Source organism: Ptiloglossa arizonensis, chromosome 8 (genome assembly GCF_051014685.1).
Source record: "Ptiloglossa arizonensis isolate GNS036 chromosome 8, iyPtiAriz1_principal, whole genome shotgun sequence".
Lineage (NCBI taxonomy): Eukaryota > Metazoa > Arthropoda > Insecta > Hymenoptera > Colletidae > Ptiloglossa > Ptiloglossa arizonensis.
Genome location: NC_135055.1, coordinates 21,008,230 through 21,021,382, shown reverse-complemented (window position 1 = coordinate 21,021,382; position 13,153 = coordinate 21,008,230). Strand labels below are relative to the sequence as shown.

General features: G+C 36.8%; 5 protein-coding genes across 5 annotated transcripts in view; 2 read left to right on the top strand and 3 right to left on the bottom strand.

Annotated features, from left to right (window-relative positions):
* The window catches only part of Dora (zinc finger SWIM domain-containing dorado), a gene marked incomplete at its 5' end in the record, with an annotated part of 127,236 nt that extends 125,717 nt beyond the window's left edge, over positions 1-1,519 (bottom strand). Inside the window, one exon of the mRNA XM_076319141.1 lies at positions 1,138-1,519. Within this exon, the coding sequence (XP_076175256.1) occupies positions 1,138-1,519 (382 nt within the window). The remainder of the gene's footprint in view (positions 1-1,137) is intronic.
* On the bottom strand, positions 1,412-4,973 carry LOC143150692 (uncharacterized). The gene is made up of 4 exons (XM_076319140.1): positions 4,904-4,973; positions 4,712-4,773; positions 4,422-4,571; positions 1,412-1,687 (listed from the first exon to the last, which is right to left on the bottom strand). The coding sequence occupies exons 1-4, from the start codon at positions 4,971-4,973 to the stop codon at positions 1,541-1,543; spliced, it is 429 nt and encodes a 142-aa protein (XP_076175255.1). The 3' UTR covers positions 1,412-1,540.
* Positions 4,974-5,379: 406 nt separating this feature from the next.
* On the top strand, positions 5,380-8,816 carry Mre11 (double strand break repair nuclease mre11). Its single transcript, XM_076318082.1, has 11 exons — positions 5,380-5,837; positions 6,061-6,232; positions 6,312-6,448; positions 6,538-6,728; positions 6,805-7,009; positions 7,100-7,439; positions 7,616-7,766; positions 7,831-7,994; positions 8,078-8,204; positions 8,300-8,563; positions 8,652-8,816. The coding sequence occupies exons 1-11, from the start codon at positions 5,732-5,734 to the stop codon at positions 8,745-8,747; spliced, it is 1,953 nt and encodes a 650-aa protein (XP_076174197.1). The 5' UTR covers positions 5,380-5,731; the 3' UTR covers positions 8,748-8,816.
* Positions 8,817-9,062: 246 nt separating this feature from the next.
* Positions 9,063-10,279, top strand: Rps14 (ribosomal protein S14). The gene is made up of 4 exons (XM_076317495.1): positions 9,063-9,151; positions 9,456-9,606; positions 9,679-9,766; positions 10,007-10,279. Exons 2-4 carry the CDS (start codon positions 9,458-9,460, stop codon positions 10,223-10,225), a joined length of 456 nt encoding a protein of 151 aa, XP_076173610.1. The 5' UTR covers positions 9,063-9,151; positions 9,456-9,457; the 3' UTR covers positions 10,226-10,279.
* Positions 10,280-10,443: 164 nt separating this feature from the next.
* On the bottom strand, positions 10,444-12,921 carry Dctn4-p62 (dynactin subunit 4). Its single transcript, XM_076317494.1, has 9 exons — positions 12,713-12,921; positions 12,545-12,615; positions 12,241-12,437; positions 11,993-12,129; positions 11,748-11,913; positions 11,483-11,666; positions 11,230-11,392; positions 10,981-11,171; positions 10,444-10,911 (listed from the first exon to the last, which is right to left on the bottom strand). The coding sequence occupies exons 1-9, from the start codon at positions 12,839-12,841 to the stop codon at positions 10,692-10,694; spliced, it is 1,458 nt and encodes a 485-aa protein (XP_076173609.1). The 5' UTR covers positions 12,842-12,921; the 3' UTR covers positions 10,444-10,691.
* Between the last annotated feature and the right edge of the window lie 232 nt (positions 12,922-13,153).

Genomic DNA, 13,153 nt, shown 5'->3' with positions numbered 1-13,153 from the left:
ATCGGTCGACGCGTCGCCGAGTCGACGATTAAGCCGGCGTATATCAAAGCGGTTAATGGAAATTGAACATACGGAATGGATTTATGCAAAGCGTGTATTCGCCGCCATGGACACCGATTTTGCCTACCGCTACCATTTCCCATCGTAATAAATATCAATTACCGTTCCGTTACCGTTCCAACGGCCTTCGATCGCGCTAATCGCACCACCGCTTCAAACTTACCGTTCGTTTCTTACGTTTCCCCGATTTCGATTTCGGTCGTTTCTACACGTTCATCGAAAACGCGCGAACGCGTCGATCTGTACCCAATGGGCACGACGAGAAACATTTGTAACGATAAAATCGACGATTCGATCGAAATTTCACCGTGATCGTTCTTTACGGGCAAACGTAACGCCACTGCATCGCCCGGTTCTTCTTAACGCGGTGTCACGTACGTCGCACAAAGGACACCGATAAACCCTAAAATACGAGCGTAACGGTGTCGTCTCCGTTCCTGATCATTCTCGGGAAAACACCAACACTTGCCCGCGCGCCGTACCGGTACCCGTGGCGATATTCTCGCGTTCGCCTACGAGCGAACGTAACGCGCGAAGCACGTACCACCCGAGTAATTAAAGGTGGAAAGGATCGAGGAAAACGAAGAGGAAAACGTCGATGAACGGAGACGCAAAGGACGGTTCGAGGTCGCTTAATTTCATATTTCAACGTTCACCACTCCGTTCCAGTTCACTGTACGTTTAACACCGACCCCGAACTGCACTCCGAATGGTAAATTGCACCGACTGACCACGCGAATCGAACGAAACGTTACTTTTGCCGCACGGTCTCGCGAACCACGATACCTACGGTAGAGGTGATTCTCTAGACGCTCGATCGACCGTGCTTGTAAACACGACCTACGTTCCGATTCGAGAATCACACCAAGAAGGCTCCACGAATCGCTCGGAGATTTCCAAGAGACCTAATAACCTTTTTACGCGTCACGGTAGAATCGCGTTCGGCGAACCACTGCGTAAAATTATATTCGTGGTCCACGTTCGAGGAACAAGATAAAAATGAATCCAGAGTGTTGTACGCGCGCGGTGATCAAGTAAGGTACAACGCGAGAACAAGTATCCGGGTAAAAGACTCACCTTCCGAGGTCTTCTTGGCGGGGCTGAAACCGACAGGGGGTCGTCGCCATCCCCTCCAGTTGTTGCACAGCGACTCGGGCTCGCTGCTCCAGCTGCACAAAGAATCCTCTTCGAAGCGGTCCGAGTCGTCGAAGGAGTAACGATCGGTCTCCTCCCACTCGATTATCTGCGGACTGGGTTGACCGGCGGCATCTTCCGCGGCCCCGGGACCGGCGGACGCAGCAGCCGACCCTGTGCCTCTAGTCCCGCCACCGGAACCACCACCGCTGCTGCTACCACCGTTGCCGCCACCGCCACCGCCACCGCCACCGCGCCTGCCACCGCCGCTACCACCCACCGCCACGGGAGACCGAGCCCGGTTGCCCGCCAGTTTTAATTGTCGTACGAATCGGCACGCGCGACACTACGGGCCACTGCGCCCCCGACGACTACCGTGATCCGTCGACGGCCCCACCGCGATCACGAAGCGACGACACCGCCGCCGTCTCTTACGAGCCGAGCCACCGTTCAACGTGCGAAACCCTTCACCCTGATCCCCACGAATCGCCGCCTGTTGGACAAGATTCTCGTTATTATTACTCTCGAAACACTCGAACGCGTCAACGATCACGCGCGCGCGATCCTCCTTCGAGAACACTGCTCTGAACCCTTCTTTCTTTGTTTTTTCTTCCCGACCTGTACGAAACGCAGCCTCGTCGAACGAGAGAATTTAGGTATCTAGGTCAAGTGGACGTAGCCACCGTAGGAACGCGTGGCGCACGGAAGCGCTCCTGCGGACGTAGCGATCACCCCCACCCCGTTGCCCCTTCGTTACCGTATCACGCCGAACGCAACACTCGAGGCAAAGAATAGTGACCGCCGAAGGTCACCGGCAGAGGGTTATCCCCTCCCGACCGTACCGCTCGACCGCGGTTACACCTCCCGCCGCCGCATCGCTCACCGCGGTGCGTTTCAAAGCCAGCAAACGAACATCTCCAGCCGGATAATGTCCAACTTCGATCTCTCGTCGTTTAAAAATTACGATAGATTTGGAACACGGTTTCGCCACCGAACCGGAAACATCGATAAAGGGGATGTTCCCGTTTGCCGTTAAAAAAAAGGTTCAGAGCTTTGTGTTTGTACACCGCTCGAAACAATTAACGGGATCGTGTTTCGGGACAGTTCGGTAGAACGAACCCGAAATACCGTGTATTTTGTACGGTAGGTTATTTTTACTCGATAACGAAATCGTGTAACATTGTGGCGATTTTAAATTACGGTTTACCGAGCTTCGAGCGGTGCGCAAAGAAACGAGTACAGACGTACGATTGATGTAATTAAATTTTAAATAGAACAAGAATGGCACACCTCGAACGAAGAGGCAGGAATTTGTTCCGGGGGAAAGATCGAGATTAGAAGAATCCCGAGTTTCGTTCGTGTGCGACCAATATCCTAGAGGTTAACTACCTGGTTGTGTTCGGAACACTTTTAATAGATATGAAATTCGTCGATCGAACTCTGATTTGGGTCCACGGTAGGGTAATTGGTAAATCCGAATGTACGCCTCTGACCACCGTTTTACCACCGCCAACACGGTACCCGATATTTCCCCTCTATTATATCGCTGCCACCAGAGACAGCTACGGTACCCGCCACTTTTAATTGCTCCTCGAATCGGTGCACGCAACATTACGATAACAACCTAGACCACAATTGCGAACGAGTTAGTTTTCTATCCGAGAGAAATCCTTTTCTTTCGTTTCTGTCTCACTTTGTCGTTTGTTCGAAAATATCGTCGAGAGACGCGGTAAAACGAGCGAGGCAAACATAACGAGAAAAAAAAAGTAAATAATCGTTATACTATTTGTTATCGTTGTCGCTCCCGTGCTTGGATCGCGATGCTGCAGGAAGGCCACCTTTCACTTTCGAATTCTGTTATTCGGCTATAGTCGCTTTTCGAGAATAAATTAAAACCCCACGCGTTTTGTATTAACAAAAGATGCTTCGACCTCCTAACGCGTCAACGACTGAGATGGATGTGTACAAAAGCTTCCTCCAAAACGATTTCTGCTTCTCAAACGGAACGATACCGTTGCTGATACATTGACCGTACGAGCGAATAAAATTGTAGCACAAAGTAACGGTGGAACGCGAATTAACGCTTTTCGTAAGGCAATTTATTTTCACATGTAAGAGTGAAAGTATAATAACACGGACAGTAGTCGGTCGGGATATCGAGTACGATAATTCGCGATCGACTCACGGTCGATAATTCAAAATCTTACGAACGATTAAAATCGATGGATTCTACCCTGGGAAAAAGAGTAACTTGTCAACGATGGATGCACGATGTACAGGGGTTAGCAAAATCTTTGCACGTACCTTGCGAACGGGTAAACTTCCCGCAAAGAGAAGTAAAACAGAAACAGCTGATTTCACGTCGCTATAATGTTTGAAGAAGCGTATTGATTTTTCTCTCGCGAAAGGAGAATCTCTTTTATATTTCGTACAAGTTCGCGCGAATCGCGAGTAATCACCGAAAAGAAAAACGCGCGACGCGACGATACGCTGTAGGATACAAAAGCTAACGACCGTGTTGCCAGAGAAGATTATAACGGCGAACGTCAAATGGACAACGTGCGATTAAGTTAGGTTAGGTTCGAGCCACGAGAGGACAAGGAAAATTTGAAACGGGGACACCAGTATATCGGAGGCGAGGGACGAAGACGCAAGGACCTTGGCGGGTCGACAGACCCACGTCAAGAATGTGCGACGACACCCCGACCCCGCAAAGGAGGAACAACCCCTCTCCTTTCTTACGTCTATCGCCCCGTATGCTCACTGTTCCACCTTTCACACCTTTTGATCACGAATATTCTAATCGTTTTCCTGCTTACCTCACCCTCTCTAACGAGTTTACCGTTCCGTCACTGGTGCACTTCACACCCCTCCTTCCTTCACCTACTATTACAACTACTACTACTACTCTAGCACCACCGAACGAACAGTACGGAACCAGAACAGAATGGGGAGTACACAAACATATATTATATGTATACACACATGCACACATAGAACGGCGCACTCGACAACAGAGTAGGACAGCTGAGCCACCAGTGCCCCACCAGTTTTATGTAAGAGACATTTTGCACTGTGTCCACGGTACCTTCCGCGAAGGTTTAGCCCGGCACGGGCACGCGAGCAATTGTACTACTTTACGTCGGAATTACGCACTACCACTGCACTAGCTCGAAACTCCAGCTAGCCTACCCCATCGACGACAACAATAAATATGGCGAGCAAACCTCCTCCTGCGCCTCGCTGCTACGACTGTCGACTGACCGCCAGGTGGCGATCAAGACGCCGTCTCGACGGCCCCTACCATCGTTTTGTTCGTCCCCGCTTCGGCTATTTTCGTTCAACTTCGTAATTTTTGCCAGATACTTTCGCGGTTTCTAATTGAATTACAAACAATTTCACTGGGATAATTACGTCTATCTTCAAGTATTCGTCGGAGATTGAATCGTGTCGATTAAAATCGATTACATGTAAAAGCGTTTGTTTTTTCTATTCTTTTCCATTTACCGACAATTACGACGGTGCTGATGCTTACAGTCGAAATATCTAATTTCAGAACACTTGGCAGTAGATACGAAACTGTTGTCGCTCAAATGCGATATTAAACACGCTATATTTCCAAGTTTTCGAACATTCTACGTTAAATCCGTTTCATTGTACCCATTCTGATCGCGTTTAAAAAAATTCAAATTCGATATAAAAAAAAAACGTTTGACTGATCTTAAAGTATCTTTAACGCTTCCTTTGATACATCGATCGTTTTTACTATACAACGTCATTATGTCCACAACGTTACATTTATATCCTTAAACTTTAGATACATTTGCGTAAGACACTTTCTTAGGAGCATATTTATATTTATTATCTTCGTCAGATGTCGCCATTATACTGAGCATAGATTTACGCGGCTTGCGCATGCGACTTTGAAGTTGTATCTCGAAACGAATTTAACAAATTATCGATAAAACTTTCGTGTTTTATTACTTAAAATTACTTAAAATTACTAACAAATTCGTTTCTACGAGTTTATCCTTCATAGAAATTATAACCTTTATTAGCTTACGTTACGTTTATAGATATTAACGAAGAAATACCTACTGTATAGATGGAATTATTTAATTATTTTATCATTTATTTATATATTTAGTACAATAAAATTTACAAGCTTACCATTTATAAATGACGTGTATGATACATTTTCGTTGCTTATAAAAATATTCAGTTTAATAAACACTAATGAAATGTAGAAGCTACAGTGCATACAACATTAAGAATCGAATTTCCATAATAGTTATGGAAACATAAATAGTTGCCACCAATGAAAACTTATTCAGTTTGGGGTTAAACGCTAGTTACATTTTCGATCAATCACAATTCCTTCTAGATATATAAAAAAATTATCCCGCCCTTTTAACCGATTTTGTCAGAATAATACTAGGTTACAAATAGGTACATAATTTGACATTGGTGACAGCTGAAGTTGAGACAAAATAAACACAATTTTCTATAAATTTGCAAGAAATATCTGACATATAAAATGTCATCTGAAGCAGAATGTAGCCAAAATATCAATAAGGATGACACATTTAAAATTTTAATTGCAACTGATATTCATCTCGGTTTTGATTATAACAAAAAAAGGGGTTGGTGTCTAAATCGCATTAAACTTATTTAATATGAAAAATATCCTTTGAAATAATTTAAATGTAATTACAAATAATTGATTTGGTAAATAAATGCTTCTGTTAAACTATCGTTGTAATATGTAGCATTGCAATAACTTTTGTTTTCTTTATGTAAAGTATTATTTGCAATGTCTACCTACTTGCATTGCATTATGTACTAAAATTAATTAATTGATATAAGGAAAGGCATCGGAAGATAGTTTTGTAACTTTTGAAGAAATACTCCAACATGGCCAAAAGCACAAAGTAGATTTTATACTTCTTGGTGGAGATTTATTTCACGATACACAGCCATCGCAAAAAGCTGTAATAAAATGTATGGAATTATTAAGAAAATACTGTTTAGGTACAAGGTTAGTCGAATAAATTTATATAGTAGACAATATAGCTTATTTTATGTAATGTATATTTTATTTATATGATCCTTATTAGAGAAATCAAAGTACAGTTTTTAAGCGATCCTAATGTTGTATTCCAACATTGTGCTCATAAAACTGTAAATTATGAAGATCCAAATTTAAATGTCAGTATGCCAGTATTTTCTATCCATGGTAATCATGATGATCCAAGTAAGAAATATAATATTTTTATTTATGTTTCAAACTTGATGCATCTTTAACAATTTCTTAAATAATTTTTTATGTTAATGAGCTTATAGGTTTTGGAGCTGTTGGATCAATGGATTTGTTGTCAGTGTCTGGTTTAATAAATTATTTTGGAAAATGGACAGACCTTACTCAAATAACTATTACTCCTTTAATAATGAAAAAAGGAAAATCACATATTGCACTTTATGGTTTAAGTTACATAAATGATCAAAGGTTATCCAGATTATTGAGAGATTTTAAGGTAAAAGTCTAGAAAACATGTTAATGTAATATGTTGAATTTGAATTAATTTTAATGGAAATAGTTTCTTTTTAAAGGTGGATATGTTACGACCAGAAGAAATACCAGATTGTTTTAATATATTTGTTTTACATCAAAATCGTGTACAGCATAAGGAATATGCATACATTCCACAAAACGCACTTCCAAGATTTCTTAATTTTATTATTTGGGGACATGAACACGAATGTCGTATTACACCAGAATTTTGCACAGATACAGAATATTTCATTTCCCAGCCAGGTATATTGTGCATTACTTCTACTATTTGCATTGTCTTGTATCAAAGTTTAAACTTCATTTTATACTTCCTACTAAAAATTCCTCATTTAGGAAGTTCTATAGCAACTTCCTTGTGCGAAGGTGAAGCTAAACCTAAACATATTGGTATCTTGAGTGTAAATGGATTGAAATATAAAATGGAAAAAATAAAGCTACAAACTGTCAGACCATTTGTCTTTGATAATTTGATACTTCGCAACCAGGATATACAAAAAAATTATATACAAACACTGTCACAGGCTGTATGCAATTATGTTGATGATTATATAGAAAATGTGCTTATACCTAAAGCCGCTGAACAACTAACAGATCATCCTAAACAGCCTATTCAACCTTTACTTCGTTTAAGAATATTTTATAGTACTGATGAAGAACTATTTGATGAAACTAAGTAAGTATATAAAGTAAGTATATGAACAAATATAAAAAACATAAATATTATATACACTCTATAAATAAATTCTATATTGAAAGTTTTTAATTCAAAACAAATTCCATTTTCAAAATGCATATTTTTTTACACCTGCACTATCAATCACTATAGTTAATACAAACGATATATTTCAGATTGGGACAAAAATATTGCGATGAAATTGCTAATCCCATGGATATGATTGTATTTCGTAAAGAAAAAAAATTTAGTAATAACTCAAAATTGAGTTTAACAGATATTGATGATGAGTGTGAGGATATGGCACAAGCTCTCTGTTATAATGATGTAAGCAGAAATCTAATTAATTTGTAAATCTTCCAATATAAAACTTTACTGACACCTTGATTAGGAGGACCCAGATTGGAGGAAAAGTGTTGAAGAAGGAATAAAGAAACACTTTAGTTCTGAAGAAAAAAAAGATCTATTAACAGTACTAACAGTTAACGGTTTAAACGACGCATTAAATCGATTTGTTGGTGCAGGAGACGTAAATGCTTTTGAAAGTATAATAAAGTAAAGTATTTGTAATATATTATTGTACAATTAGTATGTCCAAAAGTACCATGAGCACATTATTATTGATTTTTTACGTTCAGCCACCAAATGAAAAAAACCATTGCACACTTGGAAACTTGTGATGTTGAGACTACTGAAGATATTATCAAAGAAATCAAAAGTTTTCGAGACAAAAGAATGGAAAAAGCACAAGAAGAAAGTTTGGAGGTATATAGATTAAGAAAATTATTGTAACATAGTTACATAGAGTTGAACCTTACCCATTAAATGATTATGTATATAACCTACATATTATTTTGTAGATACAAAACATGTTCAATACAAAAAAGATAACTGAAGAAACATTAGACCCTGAATCATCTTTAAATGCTGAAAATCTTATTAGTAGCGATAAAAATGATGAACAAATAAATAAAATGTCTACAAAAAAACAAACACGAGGTAAAGGAGTATCGACTAGAGGTAGAGGTTCACGAGGTGGTAAAACTAAAACAAATGTAAAAAGTTCTTGTGGTATAACAACTACATCACGACCATCTACAACTACAAAACAAACTATAAAGCAGGTATATAGTAGAGGTATCTTAAATTGAAAAATTATTTTATACTTTTCTTTGTAAGTAATAATCATTTTACTATATTCTTTGTTACTAGAATCAAAGTAGTTTACAAACTTACATGGATTCGTCAACAAATAAAACTAAACCATCTACAGTCAGCTACTTTCTCTCGTCAGATGATTCTGATTAAAATGTAAATTAGTCATCAAAATTTCTGAAAAATTGTAACAGCATTTTGGCTGAAATAAATTAATTTTTTATATTTATTAAGTTTGATACATTTATTCTCTATTTTATGTCTATTCTGATTTTATTATCCTTAATCCATCTTTACACAATCATTTATAATTTATGACATTTACATACACAACGCTTTAAAACAAAAATTTTGTAAAATAAAGTCTTTACAACAATTAAATGGTTTAATTCACATTAAGAACCACAAATTACTGTTTAGATACAAATTGCTACTTATATTTCGATTTTCGATACTATCGAAATTTAATTCGACCATCGTGGTGCCGGAAGATCCCTTTCGACTTCCTGCTTTGTTCGTGTTGTATCAGAGAGATCTGCAGTAGGTCATATTTACAGGTATTCTATAGAAAAACTTAACAATATATGAAAAATAATTAATTAAAAAAATAAAGGGAATGTGTTTACACAAATCTCAATTAAAATATCTTTTCCTTATCATTTTAATGTTCGGATGCGATTGGATGAATTTTATGTCATGAGTGTCTTGTACATTCTGAACACTGTCAAGACATAACCTTAAAATAAATTCAAACTGTTTACGTTCGTTGATTTCAAGTAAATAAACTATTAAATTAGAAAACTATATGAATTGTTGCAAAAGTATGTGTTCAACAAAATGATAAAATAATATTTTGTTCAGAAATGCCGCCAAAAAGAGGAAAAGTACAGAAGGAAGAAGTTCAGGTATCCCTTGGACCTCAACTTCGAGAAGGTGAAGTTGTTTTCGGTGTCGCTCACATTTTTGCGAGCTTTAATGATACTTTCGTACACGTAACCGATCTTTCTGGCAGGTACATATAAAAGAGGTCTTAGATTGATATTTTACATGTACCATTTTATTTATGAACTTTTGCTACAATTAGAGAAACCATTGCCCGAGTTACTGGCGGAATGAAAGTTAAAGCGGATCGTGATGAAGCATCTCCATACGCTGCTATGCTTGCTGCTCAAGTAAGTTTTCTATTCACATTATATAAAATATGTTTGATATATCCACATTCAGGCAGCACCTAAATTATTGTTCCATAATTATAGGAGCGTTCATGTATGTGGAATAATAATTTTCTTTCATAAATTAGAAATGCGTTTATATGAAGCGCATTTCTTTACTTGAAAGAACACATTTTATGTAGTGTATATGCCTTCTAAAATTTAATATTTCAATATTAATAATACTTTTATCATTAATAGGATGTAGCAGAAAAATGCAAATCTCTGGGAATTACAGCACTTCACATTAAATTAAGAGCTACAGGAGGGAACAAAACAAAAACACCTGGTCCTGGTGCACAATCTGCTTTACGTGCGCTTGCTCGTTCTAGCATGAAGATTGGGCGCATTGAAGATGTCACACCAATTCCATCTGATTCTACACGTAGGAAGGGTGGTCGTCGTGGACGCAGGCTGTAAATTGTGGTTTTGTGCGTCGTTTATTAACTTTCAAAAATAAATATTTAAAAACAATTTTTGTATTATATTATTATATTGTTCTACTCTATGTAGATAATATTTCACTTCTACATAATAAATAAACCCTTTATTAATAAGTAAAGAAGGAAACATTTGCTTCAACATTTTAGTTTTTAGATTTTTATACATACAATTTTTAATATCATTTTTTATACAATGCATACAATTTTCTATTCGTTACTTATTTCTTTTAAGCTTGCAGTATAAAAATTAAACAATAGGTTAATTAGTATTAAATTCAAAATTAATATAAATTAATTCATTAATCAGATAATTTTAAATTTTGAAAGTTGTTTCATGAAATATTTAGAAATTTACTTTACGACTACATTGTTTATACTGTAAGTATTCATATTAGCAACTGAAGGTTTATAATATTTATAAGCGTTAATATTTGTGATAGGTATTAAGTACTACCAACAATATTTCCCACAGTTAAATACAATTTAACTCTGAGATCTAACTTTTTAGGTGCTTTATCTTCTAATGTTGTGATTGTATTCACATATCCATACTGCATAACGTATCCAATTATGACTGGCTGACTTTCACTTTCCTTTAAATCTTCATGTGGAGTTACGTGTAATTTTATCACTGCTTTGTTTTCCTTTCGCCAGATGACAAGCCTTTGAAAAAAATCAATTTTTGGAATATGTAAAGACAATATTAAGAAATAAAAATGATGAAATACGTACTTAGGATCATCTTGAAAGTTATGAGTATCTCCTATATCATCATACTCGGCAGTATCATCTCTGGGTGGAAGTATAAGAGGACTTTGAGGTAAAAGTATATCCGCGTTCGCACTAATTTTTATAGATTTAGTGTCTTCTACTATACGCACTCTTGGTATAAGGGTAGACAATAAATTTGGAGACTCAGGCCTCTATAATTTCAATATTATTAAAAGCAAATTATTTTATAACATAAAATGTAACATTTACCTCTTCTACGTTTTCCTGTTTAAGAGTCATTGGTGTATCCAATGGTAACAATAGAACTTGAGTTTGATGTTGTGTTGGGTTACAAAATTTCAAAAGTAATTCACTTGATTTTCCTGGGCGAAGCGGTTCACAAGTAACAATTGTGACCTCTGGTACATAATAACTACAATGCAAATATAGTTTAATAATAAAATATTAAATGATAATATAAAAAATGATTATAAATTACTATAAAATATTATTATAAACTTACAATGCAGCAAGTTGAATCTTAAACTTTATAGACTGTGGACAAAGTTCTGGTTTACTAACGGAATGTTCGCACACACGGCAGCGCTGTGATCTTCTAACAGAGTACTGTCTGTGCTGTGGACGTAATTCGTTCATTTTCTCTGCTTGCACATCCAGATGTTGCAGTCTTTGTTCTAACGTAGTGACTGCATTTGAAAATTATATTAAAATTTTTAAAGTGCAAGGATTTTAAATCGATATTTTGATAATTTTACGTAAATGCTTACTCTTAGTTATATCTACTGGATCTGTAAAAATTTCTGCTGGTAATTCCTCCACCTCTTCGCTAGCGATTGATGGTGGAGGATTGTCGCTCGATTGTGTCCGAGCAGGAGGATCTGTATGATGAATAATACGTTTACGAACCATAGCAGTAGTTATAAAGAAAGATGCCTAAAGATTAAAAAGATAAATTAAATAACAATTTCAAAGATTTTGGTTTTTTAAAATCAATGTTACTTAAGCACTTTACCAATTGCATATATGGACGTTTTGGTCGAAACTTCTCACATTGCTGCTTTTCTATAGAAGCTAATATTTTATGATAATCAATTAAAGCATTAATACGAGCCAAATGTGGATTTTCTTGTTCAGGCCAACCTCCAGTAGCTAAACAAAACGCATAGTAATTTTACATATTATTTTACATATTCTTAAATGATTCGATACTGTTTGTTATTAGTAGTAGTTCAACATTATAAATATTTTGATTAAACATACCTACAGATTGATCTGGAATACCAGCATCTCTAGAAGTCCACCGACACAATGAACAAAATAAATAATACACTTTTTTTGGCGTTGTTTTAACATCTTTAGCATCTTCTCCTTCGGATGGTGCTACTCTTACCGGCGTATGGCCAGCTCTAGTAGACAAAGTATGAAAACAACAAGGACATTCAAAACAATTTGAACACCTGTAAACATATTATGTAAATCAATAAAAAAAATCATTTACACGTATATTAGGCCACATACAAGTAATGCTACAAATACAAATAACTTTTCGACCTTTTTAACTTACTTATATTTATTAAGGCGAGCCTCGGTTGAAGGAAAAATCTCCATACAATTTGGACAATAATGAGTATCAACCTATTAATAAAAAGAATTACACGTCAAATAAGGGGAAACGTATACAAAAATTTAAACTGTGTTAATTCATAGTAAATATTTTTCAGGAATGATGTACCTCTTGACAGAGACAATAACCGCAACGAATTTTCGTACAGTGTCTACAGAAGTATATTCTAGAAATTGGCTTCAAAGACCCACAATTGCAAACGTAACGTACATAATCAGGTTGATTTAGATACGACATGATTGAAAACTCAGTTTCAATCTTATTTAACAAAATAAAATACCAACTGTACACGTCACTTTGACTTTCTTCAGGCCATCTTTACACCAGTCTATATTGATCTAAGCATGAATTTAATGAATGCATAGGTTCACTAGTGAAATCTGGTTAATTTACACTAAAATCCCTAGTAAAAAGTACACGTTCACTGTGCACTTTATTTATGCGATTTTAAATTATGATTTACGAAAGGATGTGAAAGTTCCAAGTATTATTTTAGCATTCCTTTCTTCGGATATAAGATACATATTACAGAATAGGGGTCTGAGAAAC